The 15,718-nt window shown below is 37.0% G+C and overlaps 1 protein-coding gene across 1 annotated transcript; it reads right to left on the bottom strand.

Annotated features, from left to right (window-relative positions):
• Positions 1 to 8,418: 8,418 nt before the first annotated feature.
• Positions 8,419 to 10,482, bottom strand: LOC102700011. The gene is made up of 4 exons (XM_006645537.3): positions 10,402 to 10,482; positions 10,241 to 10,310; positions 9,465 to 10,106; positions 8,419 to 9,276 (listed from the first exon to the last, which is right to left on the bottom strand). The coding sequence occupies exons 1-4, from the start codon at positions 10,419 to 10,421 to the stop codon at positions 8,806 to 8,808; spliced, it is 1,203 nt and encodes a 400-aa protein (XP_006645600.2). The 5' UTR covers positions 10,422 to 10,482; the 3' UTR covers positions 8,419 to 8,805.
• Positions 10,483 to 15,718: the final 5,236 nt, after the last annotated feature.

Here is a 15,718-nt window from a genome sequence, read left to right as displayed (position 1 = left end):
AAAAAATTAACGTTTAGCAGTTCAGTAAATGTGTGTTAAAAAAGAGAACAATATGGTGCGAAGAACACAGCCATTCTGCCTACCAAACCCTTAATCCTCTAATGTGTGGTTGGCGTATGAATGACGAATTGGATGTGACAATATTTATTTGAATTGGAGAAATTGGAGAGGCAAATGACAACCAAAAATCGGGTACACACTAGTAAGAGAACTTTTGCTGCCGGTTAACGTCATTTATCTTCAAGTCACTGTTCTACAAATGGACAAAGGATTACAATGTCCCTTTTGGACGGGTTTAGTTCGTGGAAAAAAAATTTAGATGTCACATTGAATATTTGATTGGATATCGAAAAAAAAATTTTGGACACGAATGAATAAACTAATTTTATAACTCGACTGGAAACTGAGAGACGAATCTTTTGAGCATAATTAATCTATCATTAGCACATGTGGATTACTATAACACTTATGGCTAATCATGGACTAATTAGACTCAAAAGATTCGTCAAGCGATTCCCCCTTAACTATGCAATTAGTTTTCTGTTTATCTATATTTAATGTTTCATGTATGTATTTAAAGATTCGACGTGATATTTTTAGAAAAAATCTTTTTAAACTAAACAAGGCCTCATATGACTTTTCGCATGAAATTCATGCGTGCGTGGTTTCATAATTCAAACCCATATTCTCTCTTTGAGTGAAGCTAGCCTAATACTTTAAATGAAAAAAATTCAAACTACAATCTCTGTATAAAGTATGGCTCCATCCTTTTCTTTTGCTTGAAACTTGTTGCCTGAAGCTCAAGCTACTTAATGATTAAAAAAGTTAACCATCAAGTCGTATATCTTTTGAGAGATACAACTTTCATATAAAGTTCGTCTTTCCCATTTACACGTGAAAGTTATAATTTAGTAAAACGAACATCCCAATACTTAAGGGGCTGCTTGTTTGGAGGGACTAATCCATAAGTCCCTCTACTTTAGTCTCTTTTAGCCCCTAAAATACCAAACAGGGGACTAAAACTATCTAGGTCCATAAGTCTCTAGTGGATGTGCTAAAAGGAACTAAAGACCTATAGTACATCTACTCTACTACTTTAGGCCTATAGCTATGTGTATGTTGTGTACTATTGAGTAGGTTATTTAATGAGGTTTTAGTCTCTTTTAATCCCTCCAAACAAACAAGATAGGATTAAATGAGACTTATGTTTTAGTCTTAGGAAACTTATGGAAACAAACAACACCTAAATCGTTTTTTATTTACAACAAGAACTAATCGTGAAAGTTAAGTACTGATGGATCTCGAGGCGTTGAGCAGGGGCTCGCTGATTGCACTAAAGCATGGATGGGATGAGTCACCGCTCCTTTATGCTCTCGAGTGGTTCATGAAACCGTCAGTTACCTCCACGGTAACCGTGCTTACCCCTAGGATGCAATTAATAGTGGTAACCGATGATTTTATTTAGATTGTATTTGTTTAAATTTTAATTTCTGGGTTTAGCAAGCGGTGGTTTTAGCAAATACCGTCGCGCTTACCCCTAGGGTGCAATAGCGGTAACCGATGGTTTCATTTAGATTGTATTTGTTTAAATTTAAAATTTCTTGGTTTAACAAGAGGTGGTTTTAGCAAACACCACGGTTACCCCATAAAACCACAACAAAATCATCCCCGGTGCGGATTTCCTCGGTTCAACTAGCGGTGTCTTTCTTTCGCATCAACCAAGCGAAAAACCGTGCGGTTACCGTGACAAAACCGCATGGCAACATGTAGTCTTCACTGTAGTTCCTCTAACTGCTACTGTCCTTATCATCGTGTAGCTCTAATAGTGGTCGGATCTAACTAGATATGCAAGCTCACCAACCACACCGGATTGAGCAAGGACGAGAACGAGATGAACAAGTCGTGCAAGAGTAGGGAGAAGGACAGGGATGGAACTAGCCCAAAATTCAAGTAGGGTACCTTATTAGATTAAAATAGTTAGTATGTCAAAATTTTTTACTTAATTACACATTAGTAATATATTGAGTATTAAATTTGAGTGGGTTATAGGACCCCACTCCCTATACTGTAGATCTGTCCCAGGAGAAGGAAGGATGAGGGGGCACGTTTGGTAACGGGACTAGTGAAATAGAAGAGCACGTTGGATGGAGACAAGTGAAGAAAGGGGTGTGTTCGTGCACGAGGGAGGGTAGTCACAGTGTGTACGCATGGTCCACCAATCTGAGCAATGGACAGCGAAAAAGAAGCCAAACTCTGTAGATGCTCTACTTAGCAACGATAATTCCATATCAACATAAGCTTAATTTATTGGAGATAGTCAATAGTCGTGCACTTATGTCACGTGCTACTTAGTTTTGACAGCATCATCCAATGGTTGTGTTTTTGGTTTGATAAAAGATTATCTAGTTGTTTAATAGTATAAATGATAAAACTAATTAATATAAAATTAAGAATCTCTTTTTCTACGAATGTGAGATGATGAACTTTTACATAGAAACGTCCTCCAAAGCAATGCACTTACGTACATGTGTGTACGCGAGCGCGTGTATATATCACATAAATGCACGGTTTAATAGTTAAAAAAACGTACTTATCTGGCTTAAAAGGACGGAGCCAGGGGCAGAACCAGATAGGTTCGTACCGAAGGCTCAGATATATTATCTTCTCTTAACCCTTTATAAATTTATATTTTTTCTAAAATTTGTATATAATTTATATGGGGTTTGGATCCTAGGCCTAGCTCTGCCTTGAACACATAGTAGAAAACTTGGATCGGACTGGCGGTTGAATCTGAAAAAAACAGAATCGGGAAGCTCGGTTCCTCTTAAAGACCAACCTAATAATTGACTCGGTAAAAAAATTGGTGAACCGGCTGATTTTTTTTAGGATTAACCGATTTTTTTAATTTGTCCAATGACATTATTGCATTAGGAATTTATCAGGTTACCATACTATAATTATTTTTTTATGTTGTATAGATATGTTGGTTTATTTATACATACTTTTTACTAATTTATGATTGTTGTATATTAAAAGTAATATAAATTAAGTATAATATTAATTAAAAAAACAAGCGGTTCGACCGGTGACTCGGTGGTTCGACCAATGAACCGACGACTAAGAGAAGATCAACATCCGGTCCTTTTTTTTACTACTAGCCAAACACCCGTGCTTTGCTACGGGAAAATATGAATTATACGCATGTTAGTTCGAAACTTGTATTTTAGAGATAAAAATAATAGAAGCAAACGTATAGGACTATTTTGAAATATTTTATATACGTAAAGAAGTAGTTGGTAAGATAATATATAATATAGTTGGTGCCACCACCGTTTCTTTTAAGTAGTCTAGAGTAGTATAGATTCTTAAACGCAGCCACTGTCACCCACGTATCATCGCCTTATCCCTCTCTGGTCGGAACGCTAGGAGGTTGGCAACGGCGGCAGGTTTCCCGTGACTCCATGGAAGCCAACGCCGAGCATCAAGCCCCCAGCTGTTGCTTTTGGCAACCTAAACCCAAGGACAGATAAGGACAACGCATGCTTATTTCACACAGATATCAGGAGAGGTATCAGGACAGATATCAGAACAGTACTTAACTGTTCTGTACTGCAGCCGTACGTGTAGTATTATCTCTCCGTACTCAAATAGAAGGTGCTATGTACACCTTTATTTGGATGTACCTGAAATTTATTTATGAATAAATTTTACAAAACTATATGTATTATCGTCTAAGTTTTATGAACCATAGGGGTTTTAGGCTTTTTAGCATATGGCATATAACCCTAGGTATTATGATACAAGACTTTCATAAAACACACTATTAACCAATGTTACTTGGTATACTGTAGCAAAATAAAATAATTAATGCTAGGTGGTTGTAATTTAAATATGATATATCAAAGGACTTATACATTTGGTATAATTTTACGTGTAATTTTACAATTCATATTTGGTTTAAAAAAATATAGTTTTATGAAACTATACGACTATAATACCTATGGTTATTTGCCACGTGCCATAAGTCATGCAGTTTTATGAAACTTGATCTATAATGGGTGAAATTTACTCACTCACTTTTATCTTTTTTACTTTCGCTTATGTTTAGAAGTTAAATTGAATTTTTAAACTTAAATGTGGAGTTGATTTTGGAGGTTTTTTTGTTAAAGTTTATTTTGCAACTCTGCTTTTAGAATATTAAAAATACATATATAAATTTTTATTCACAAATTATTTTTCGTTTGCAAAATGCTCTTTGACTTTTTCAAACAATGAGGGCCTTTATTTATTTTGGGAATGATAGGTGAAATATACTCTTTATTTATTTTGGGAAGGATTGCATTCGTTCTACCATCAACGATGCAGATTTTTCTTTATACATGCATGCTTCCTGCACTGGTAAACTTTATGTTTGTTTTAAAAATTTTCTATATATAAATTTATAATCTCATATTTCTAATATAAATTTTAATTCTATAATAATTAATTTTATCGTTTATACCATTCAATAGCTATAAAAAATTAGCTTATGTATTGTTCTGAATCATTCATTTAGAAAAATAATGCATCTAGGAAAAGAGGTTGGCCTGTCCAATTAGAGCAATTTTATCATTCTTAAGGTGGTAACAGGAGTTACCACTATTTTCTATATAAAATTTAATACCTTAGATATTAGAAGATATCAAATTTTATATTAAAAAAAGTGATACTTCATTAGGAAAAATGCTCGTCCAATTAACCAACGGTCGTTCTCGTCCGTCAGCGCACGCGCTGTCATCATCATGCCTACGCGTAAGTAGGAAAGAAATTATGTCCGTTCGCGCCGATACTGATACTTCAACGATTTTTTTTATTTTTTAAATTATTTTAACAAATAATTTTATTACTAAACCTCCGGAGAAAATATTTACACTGTATTAACCTTTTGGCCATGCCACCGACATTGACTTGGCGAAATGGCTTGTCACACCATTATCGTTGGCGTGGCAACATTGTCTTGCCACGCCATGACATGACATTGGCGTGGCAAGACTGCCACGCCGCCCAGGCCACGTGGCAACATTGTCTTGCCACACCACCAGCACTGGTATAGCTAAAATGTTCAGTTTCGAAAAAATTTTGCCTGGTGGTTCAGTAATAAAATTTCTACCGATAATACGTCTCAATACGTGCAGTTAATTCAGTGCGGTACTGTTCCCTAATTACAAAACGTCTATTACGTATATGCACTGACACTTCCCCATTCAGCGAAGCAGGTGAACAACTTCACAGGACTTAAGGCCCACTTCTTTTATAAACGATGGACGAGGGTCATCTTTTTATTTTTCTAGAAAAAAAAGCTATGACATATATGTAAACGAAAAATAATTTATAAATAAAATTTTTATATATGTGTTTTTAATGATCTAAAAGCAAAGGCAAAAAAATAACGATGAAACCCCAAAATCAAAATCAAATTTTATTTATAAGCATAAGCAAAATAGAAAAGATGGGGCGTAAAACTCAACTTATGGGCAACCATGACATAAATGAACTAATTAAATATTAGAAAGCTAATTTAATGATTTTTTAAATATTAGAAAGGGATGCTGGCGAAGAAATGTTCTTTTTTGTTTTAAGAAAATACATTATTAAGAGCTTGAAGAACAAGATATTAATAGTAGACTTTGAAAATATTCAACTGCAGCTTTACCTGGATTTTTCATCAAAATGCAACTACAATAATTAATTGCAGAGTAAATTTCACATTGAACGAAATATTTTGACTAGTTGGCACTTTGGACTAGGGTTGAGCATATCAAAGGAAGTGAGTTAAAAGCTAGTCCAAACCCATCATTTTTATGGTCATACTATTAAGATAAATATCTTTATAAAATCCATCAAGTTCTTTTTAGTAAATCCTAAAACCACTTTTCCAGGAAATCACACTGAAATAGCGATGTGAACATGTTAAAATATGGTACAAACTTAACTATACAATATAGAGGTGCAAATGAATAAACACAAGATGGAAAATGGAGTAAGTTGATTAAATATCACTCACGCTAAGAGTAACAAAGAAAACAGCAATATTTGTCCACTTTATATGTATCCTTACTTCACACTTAGTCCAAACTGAAAAGTTATGTAAAGCTGTGTCACGTTAAGTAAAACCTTGTTGGTTTAACCCTAGTCCATGGTAAAACCTTGGCCAAGATTTTGTGGTCCAGTGCAAAATTTACTCATAATTTTATCAGAGAATTCTTTTTGTGGTCCACGCCAATCAAAAACCCATCTGCGCGTTGTTGTAGTCGAGACCACAAATTATATATCTAAGCATTCATTGTTGATTCCAAATTTCAGACTTTTCAAGACATGGAAAGATGCAACCGATCGAGACTCCAAACCCAGCACTAAAATATTTACCAACAATTTTAATTACTAATAACAATAACCGTGTAACACATCGATTAATTAACAACATAAAATGAGCCACTGCTACCTCCGTCCCCATAATAACTTTATTTTTTTTCCGTGTACAATGTTTGACTATTCGTCTTATTTAAAAAATTTGTAAAAAACTTAAGTTTAAGAAAATTAGTCACCCATAAAGTACTATTTATATTTTATCATTTAGTAAGAGTAAAAGTATTAATCGTAAAAAAATTTCAAATAAGACGAAGAGTCTAAATATTGTATAAAAAACTAAAAAATAATCTTATTACTACCGTAGCCAGAAAAGTAAGCGTCACGTGAAATATATTGGTGTTTAGGACAATCAAATTAGGCAGGGAACATGGCTAAATCATTTGTCCGAAACGGCAATAAAATTAATTGGATGCAGTAGTACTAATGAACAGCAAGTGGTACGTACGTGTACAAACATGTACGTTTATACGTACGTCGTCGTGAAATTTGTACAGCTGTGTGTATGTACAATCCATTCACCAGCCTGACATCATGGTCCTTTTACTTTTCAGGGAGAAGAATATCAAGTTTTAATAACTTTTGTATTTATCTATATGGTGTTGTTAGCTATGGCTGACGGTGCACGTTAGTTTATTAGGTGGTGTTTAGTTGATAAATTTTTTTGGCAAAATAATTGCATCGAACGTTTGACCGGATATCGGAAAGAGTTTTCGGACACGAATGAAAAAACAAATTTCACGGCTAGGCTACAAACCGCGAGACGAATCTTTTGAGTCTAATTAATCCGTTATTAGCACATATTGGTTACTGTAGTACTTATGGCTAATCATGGACTAATTAGGCTTAAAAATTCGTCTCAAGATTTCTTCCATAACTGTGTAATTGGTTTTTTTGGTATCTATGTTTAATGTTTTATTTATGTGTTAAAAATTCGATGTGATGTTTTTGGAAAAAAATTAAGAACTAAGCAAGGTCTTAGTCAATTTTCATGCTTGATTCTTAATGTTGACCTAAGGTCCCTGACTACGGAACTGGTACGTTAATTAGCCCTCCATCTTTATCTGTCATGGTGCATACTTTTCTGGAGCTCGGTCGTCCCCAGAGTGTGTGAACCACTCATTTTTCTCAGTGCTAATTAATCCAGGTAGCTGCAGGACACAGTTAATGTGTACCCACGCATTAATTCCAAGCTCAATTAATCACAACAAGTCTAACTAAAAATAATATTAGAGCAAGTTCAATAGTATAGCCAACTACTAGCTCCAATTTATCTATGGTCAATCTAATAGTCAATTCATACAATAGCTAGCTACAAAACATCAATACATGGTCCCACATGTCATACATATATTTTGTCTTAAAGGCCGCGTGTAGGCAGCTACAAATTAGTAGCCCACATCTCTTCTCCCTCACCTTTTATCTGTTTAAAATATTCTTACAGTTGGCTTATAGCCTGCTATTGTACCTGCTCAAAGAAACAATATACATGTGACAGCCACAGCCTCGTTATTTATTTTACTGTCTCTCCTTCGTATGTACTTATACGTGGCTTATAGTTTGTCATTATACTTGTTCTTGAGTAAGATAAAAATATAATCAATTGTTAGATCTAAAATTAACACATTATCTATAATCAATATAATAGGCTACTTGTAAAATATTGCCTCTGTTCCGTATCATAAGTCGTTCTGACATTGTCTAAATTTATTTATATGCTAATATATTTAGACATATATATAAACATATATATATTGATACACAAATAAATCTAGACAAACACATAAACTCTCAGGAGAGAGTAGTTGGTTATAATTTCTATATTATTTCATTAATATTTAGCTCGCCTTTTTTCTCGGCGTTTGTCGGAACAACCAGCTACAAATTTGCCACCTGTTTTTTTTTCTCTCGTCTTGTCTCTTTCTCCAACTAATCATAAATTCGACATGATAATTGTTATAGCTCGCTCTTGTTAATTCGTCGTAGTCACTCTTAGCATTAGTACTTGCTGGTGTTATACTTGATCTTACTAATTGTACTCGCAAAAGACCACATAGACTATATTTTTAGATGTTACAACCAGTGAGTTGATTGGAGCATAAGAACAGAAGCACCATAGTAATTACTCTCTCCATTACTAATTTTATCTTATAACAGTTAGAAATATAGTCTTTTGTAGTATGGAGAAAGTAATTGCTACTGCTTCCTCGTATACAACCATGCTGCTGGAGATGTAAGATTTTGTATTGTCTTAAAAATGAAAGTATACGATCAATCGTGCTGTCAATAACGTATAGTGCATGCTGTTTAATTTGCACTGATGTTTCTTTCTCCATTTTCTTAAGTTGACCATTGAGATGTGAGACAACCTTGGCCTTTGACTTCACTAATAATATTTTATTATACCTTAAGCTGTAATGTTAGGTTCGCTCGAGGAGGGCGGCCGCCGGAGCCGGCGCTGGTGCTCATCGCCACCAGGCTGGCGCCGTCGCCGATCTGCTCCCTCAGGCACTGCAGCGTCCGGAGCACGACGTCCGTCGTGCTCATGCCGCCGCCGCCGCCGCGTCGCGATGGCGGTGGCGTCACGGCTACGTTGAGCGTGCAGCAGGTCTCCTCGTCTTGGCCTGATCCCACCGCCGCTCCGGCGCCGCCGCTGGTCAGCTCGATCTCTACTAGTTCGTCCTCTCGCTTCGTGTCGTCGCCGGCGGCGTCGGGTGCCGCCGCCGCTGCCGCCGCCGTCTCGCTCCCGTCGTTCTTGGCCATGGCCAGCCGCGCCTCCAGCTCCCGGTTCTTCTTCTCCAGCTCCGACAGCTTGGACTCAAGTGACTTCACGTACTCCCTTGCCCTGATCAGTATCGACGTCTTGTCTTTCTGCAATTAATTAAAACAAAAGGTTCGATTAACACATGATATTGTAACTAATAATCAGAAGAAGCTAGCATAATTTATTATGGTAACTAAATATCACTGACAAAAAAAAAGAGGAAATGTTCATGAGGACGAAACGTATCCAGACGCATGCGAATGTACGGTTCGTGATCAGGTGCACGCATACGTACTTTGGAGCCGGGAGGGAGGACGGCCTTGAGGGCGACGAAGCTGTCGTTGAGCTTCTCCCGCCGCTTGCGCTCGGAGATCATGTGCTGCAGCTGGTTGCCGGACGGCGGCTCCGGCGCCTCCGCCTCCGCCGCCGCCGCCTGCTGGTAGTAGTACTGCCGGCTGTACGTCATCGCCACGTGCATCTTGGCCAGCACCGACATGGCCGTCTTGAACATCCTCTGCCCGGGCGCCTTATTGGGCGGCCGCCTCGGGCCGAGGTGCCGCGCGTACCGCTTGAACGCGCCGCGGCCGCTCGCCGGCGACTGCAGGTCGGTGTAGCTGCCGTGGCACTGGTGCTGGGGCTCGGGCTCGTATGGCACCAAGGGTGGCCGTCGCAGTGGCAACGGCGCCGCCTGCGACGAGACCTCCGGGTACAGGAACCCCGCGGCCGCCGCCGCTGGCGCTCCGAGGACGTGCGCCGCCGCCGAGCTCTCCGGGCTGCATGAGACGGAGGCGGAGGGGAAGGAAGCAGACGACGACGAGGAGGAGGTGAAGCAGCCGCCGTGGTGCGCCGACGAGGTCATCAGCAGGTCGTCCACCTCCACCATGGAGGCGCCGTCGTACACCGCCGACTCGTCGTCCATGCTCATGTGCATGCTGATCTGCACACATACCGTCAGGCAAAAAATTAATCCCACGATTTCTCCGACCTCCCACGCATTGTTCTTGATCCGTCCAGAGGATCGATCAAATCAATCAAGCTATATACGCAGTGAAATCCATGGATTAATCTTGCCTGGTTGAGCTGGTCCTGAATCTGCGAGCTGACCACCACCTGCTGCTGCTCAAACTCACCGGGGTTGCAGCTGCAAAGCACGTAGGAGATGGAGGCAAACCGATCAGCCAAAACCACTCAAGAACACGTCGCGATCGATCGATCACCTGTCAAGCATGTACCTGGCAGCGTAGCCGCACATGAAGCCGTTGTTGCCGCCGGCGCCGGCGCCGGCGTAGACATGGATCCAGCTGCTGCTGCTGCTATCCATGACGCGCGATATCGATCGATCGGTGATCTGCTCGTTATACCGATCAGTTAATTGCTGCAATACAATTAAGATCGGCACAGTTACGAGTGGTTGCTGCAGTTGATGCTGCTCATCACCATACACACAGAGAGATCGAGATGTATACTAGTAGTAGCTAGGCAGTGTGTGTGTGTATATATAGAGCTCCGGAGCAGCAGGAGAGGCCCAACAGATCGATCATCCATCGATCGATTGACCACCATGCATGAATGACTTGTACTTGCTTAATCACTTACCAATTAATCCACGTGCTAAATAAGCTAGAAATTTCCGGCCGGCCTGCGGCTTGATTAGATGTACAAGCTGGTGGCGACTGTGAGATGAATGAGAGTGGATTAATTAGTGGCAAATTAAGTGGTGGCAAATTGCCGGCGAGTCTCGAGACCGTGCGGTGGCCTAGTTGAGTTGGTCGCACAACATACGTATGTGTTATTAATACTGCTAAATTACATAGTTGATTAGTTGTGAAATTAACTTTTTTATATCTTTTTATTTCACTTACATATGTAATTACATCAATTTTGTGAGCATTTTCACAGTTATTGAGTAGGTATCAAGATATACCAAAATTTTAAGGATCACCTAGTGATCAAATATTTAAAAATTTTAATTCCATCAATCAACTCCAGTCACTGTTGTTGGATGATAATTTGAAGGCGTGCACACCCAAATCAAAAATACCATACACGCCATCTCCATACATTGCGCACATGTTTGACAGGAAAATAAAAAAATCAAAGATTTGACCAATAGCAAATGTAAAATTTAGTACTACTAGGAATTTTCAAGGGCCGTAAAATTGGTCCAATTTAATTTGAAGTATGCGTTAATTAAGCTAACTTTTAGATAAGAGTCGTCTGTTTTTATTTTTTATTTTTGGCTTTCCGTCTGCTATTGTAATAGAACGTAGCTGTCTCATCCCTTCCCGAAGCATGTCGTGTAGTGTGCTTTGCATGGAAAACTAGTTACCTGAAAATAAAATCAAAAAACAAACGGTTCGTCAAAAAACACTTCCTTTCTTGTATTGGGCCATGTTAAAATTAAGGTGTTCATCTGCCTACGTGTATATATCCTCACAGTCGTATAGATCTGTTATAATACACTAGTATGTCACATAAAAGTTTAATTATATAAGAAAAAAATAACAACATGAATCTAATGAAAAAAAATTTATGTTATAAACATCGGTTATTACCGGAGTAATCATCGGTTAAAGGCTTGCTATAATAAAAACAAAGATGAGTGTTATATTTTGAAACGGAACAACCATCGGTCAACGATCGGATCTCCCATCTCTGCGATATTAATGAAGGGTGATGTGTGTATGATCAGTCCACAGTCAATATGGATTGGCTGGATGCATGCGAGAATAATGGAGACAGAATTAAGCAGTTAGCAGCTAGCGGCCGGAGCCGTGAAGCTGTTGGAATTAATAGACCCGGATTGGTTGCGTTTTTTCTTTTTTGCGAAAAAACCAAATATATATATATATGTAAATGAAAAATAATCTATGAATAAAACTTTTATACACGATCTATGACTGAAAAAAATACTAAGAAACTATAACATCAAGTCCATATTTAAGATTAAATATTTAAATTTTGTCAAATAAGTATAGGTACAAATGAGAAAAGACGAGGGTTGCGTAGATCGGAATATCATATCATGTTCGTCGCCGCTTGCTCCGTTCTAAATATTTGACAGAACTTTTGGATTCTTGCTGTGGTGAGCTACCGAGGGTTCCAGGAATTCCAGTCTAGGTTGATTTTCCGGATATCGATGAAGACGACGCGACGATGATGATTAGCCAGTTCGTTGCTAGCTGCTAATTACCCGATTAATCGGTAAACCTTAGCTAGCTTAAGATTAATTAGTTATGTCCATTCACGCATCTCTGAGTTCTGAGATCTATCATTCGTTCGGAATTTTTAATTTTTGTTATTGGATAAATTAGGATGCATGCATGAAGACTATATCTATATTTATACAGTGCATGTGCGTGGGCGGCGGCCATACACAAATGGACCGCAAATCAGAAATGAGTTTGTGCAAGGGCATACAATTTGGCATGATAAAAAAAATAACCAACCAACTAGCCAATGATATACATATGTTTGAATTTTTTTTTACAGAAAAACGTATGAGATACACCCCTTAATCTTTTTGCTTCTGTCTATGCTTATAAGCTAAAATTTAAATTTCTAACCTTAAATTTAGATGTAATTTTGTTATTTTTTGCTAAATTTTATTTTTCAGTCTTAGCTTTTAGATAAGTAAAAATACATATATAAAAGTTTTACTCACAAATTATTTTTTAATGTTAGCTTTTAGATAAATTAGGATGCATGCATGGAGACTATATTATACAGTGTGTGCGCGTGGGCGGCGGCCATGCACAAATGGACAGCAAATCAGAAATGAGTTTGTGCAAGGGCACACAAGTTAGCATGATAAAAAAAGATTAACCAACCAACTAGCCAATGATATATTACATATGTTTGAATTTTTTTCTTACAGAAAACCGTATGAGATACACATCTTCGTCTTTTCATTTTTGTTTATACTTATAAACTAAAATTTAAATTTCTAATCTTAAATTTATATTTATATTTGTTATTTTTTGGCTGAATTTTATTAGTAAAAATACATATATAAAAATTTTACTCACGGATTATTTTGTATTCGCAAATATACCGTGAAAAGCAATCAATCATCCCGACTGTTTTCCTCCCAAGAATAATAACATCTGAAACACGTGACTAATACTATTGCTAATGCAACGTGATTATTGGAGAGAGACAGAGCTCATCAGATCGCTTGAGCCCATCTGATGGGTAGGTGGAAATGGATTCTAATCATCAAGGGGATCGTCCCTTATTTTTAATTGTTATATAAAATATTATGAATAATTTAAAAATAATAGGATAGATAAATATGTGGTATATTACTTTGCAAACATGCTTATCCAAATTCAACATCTACAAACTATAAAAAAATAAATTAAACTCTGATTATTACACACATATTCAGAATGTCATATTTACTATTTTTAACTTATTTAAGTTAAATCTAATCTTGCATATTTATGTAATAATATATTATAGGTTAAACTATCTTATTAATTTTTATCAATATATATGGTACCAACAAAATGAGAGGATATACCCTCAAATGTTTGAAATAGTTTTGCCGGCTAGATTTGGATTAGTTACCTGCCAGTGCCTAGCTACCCTCTCTGCTCTCCCCCACCCACAAATAGAAACATTTATAACACTAAAATTTGTCTAGTGTCTACGACTACAGCAATTGCTGGATTATTTTTTTTTTTCGATCCATCGTACCACTACAGTTACTGTTTATTGGTCGCGATATCGTTGTGCCTGATTTTTCTCAATCAAATAAATTCCTAAAGGCGTTAAAGTAATTTTACCTCAACCGTAATTTCTATTCTATTAAAATTCTCTATAAATATCTGAGTAAATTTCATAACACTACAAATATTTTGACCAAACTACCGTAAAGCTAAAGATTTATGCTAGTAAGTCGTGAAATTGTTTGATTTCACACTAAACTTGTTCTGAAACTACAGAGCTACAATGGTTATCACAAAACTATCAATTTAGTACGAAAAACATCCCGTAAATACAGGTTTGGGATCAATTCAATTACAAAAACTCCGATACAACAGTAATAAGTGCCAAAGATTTAAACTATAAAAAACTAAAATTTGTAGTTTTGCAATAGCTACTAAGTTAACTCTCCAGTTTTCTGAAACTTAGTCGTGCATCATATTTTTTGTGATAAAATTAATTTGAAATCTAGAATCTATAGTTTCGCAATAAATCTCTCTTTTTTTAGAACACAATAAATCTCTTAAATATATAGAGTTGTGATAGTCTGATTAAAGTACATCTAGCTCTATAAAATTTATTTTAAGTTTTATGAAATCTACTCTAAGTTTTCTAAGTATATCTATGAACGGATAGAGCAACCAACTTGCACACCAATATTTTCATTTCTACTTATGCTTATAAACCAAAATTTAAATTTTTAGCATTAAATTAGAGTTAATTTTAAAGTTTTTTTATTAAAATTTATTTTTCCAGTCATGACTTTTAGATATATCACGTGGCTGTTTTGTAAAAAAGAAAAAGGCCAAACAACCACGCACGTCATATGCCAGCCAGCCAACCACTTCTCTATAATTTTCGGGTGGTGCTGTACGATGTTGAATAATAATAGTAGTCTAGCTAGGGTTCGTATTTTTCTCCTGTACAGTCACACGGTGCCCCTCCAATCATATTTTCCTAATTAGGCAGCGGCCGGGTACGTTGGATTTAGTTTCTTTTTTAACCGCTCGTCTTAAAAATGTGCAGTCTTATCTAAAAATTTACATAATTATTACTTATTATTATGATTTGATTTATTACTAAAAATACTTTAAACATGACTTATAATTTTACATATTATATATATTTTTAACTAAAACGAGCAATCAAACGTTGATTAAAAAGTTAACGGTGTGAAAAAGTAGCTGCCACAAAGAGACCGTCGTTGATGGAGAAGGAAGAAAAGTCTCGGTAGAATTTATGTATAAAGCGTCTCCCGGTCAAACTCTCCCGCTAGCTCGCTCGCTCGCCGATGTCCTCATATGCATGTGCGGCGGATAGCTACACCTGTGCCCCTGCACAATCGAGCAGCTACACTCTACATTAATTTAAAACCATTTAAATTAGGAACACATGTGATCCTTAACAGTATGTTTGAAATGCTTATATCTATCATTATCATTTTGTCTACACTCTACACTAGCCCATGCATACAATTTTAACCGTGTCGTCTACCGCATTATATAAAATAAGGCATCAGTGTCGGGTTTTAAAGTGCTTTAGTGTTCGGCATAGAACCGATATTATATTCCTGACACTGATTAAACCAATCCATCTATGTCATATGTGAAACCATACTGATAAGGTTGTCGAAATAAAAAGAAGTTGTCGGCTCGACTTATTAGCTCGATTGGAGCTAATGCATTGAACCTCGACCGCTCCCTCCCCAACCCCTAGAAACCAAGATCAAATCAAATACATATCAAGGACTTCATCTCACAGCCCAATATTCATTGAGTCGGTTCACAAATTCAACTCACCTCCATCAAATTAATAACATTAAGATAGTGCAAATCAACA

This window comes from Oryza brachyantha, chromosome 1 (genome assembly GCF_000231095.2).
Source record: "Oryza brachyantha chromosome 1, ObraRS2, whole genome shotgun sequence".
Lineage (NCBI taxonomy): Eukaryota > Viridiplantae > Streptophyta > Magnoliopsida > Poales > Poaceae > Oryza > Oryza brachyantha.
The sequence above is the reverse complement of the archived record's forward strand: the minus strand, read 5'-3'. Positions and strand labels throughout refer to the sequence as shown.

What these genes read in the sequence shown, in the direction of transcription:
- LOC102700011 (XM_006645537.3), bottom strand. Translation starts at nt 10,421, where the DNA reads ATGTGCGGCTACGCTGCCAG. An exon ending in ATGTGCGGCTACGCTGCCAG is followed by an intron (nt 10,311 to 10,401) that starts GTACATGCTTGA and finishes CGTGCTTTGCAG; the next exon opens with CTGCAACCCCGGTGAGTTTG. An exon ending in TCCTCCCTCCCGGCTCCAAA is followed by an intron (nt 9,277 to 9,464) that starts GTACGTATGCGT and finishes AATTAATTGCAG; the next exon opens with AAAGACAAGACGTCGATACT.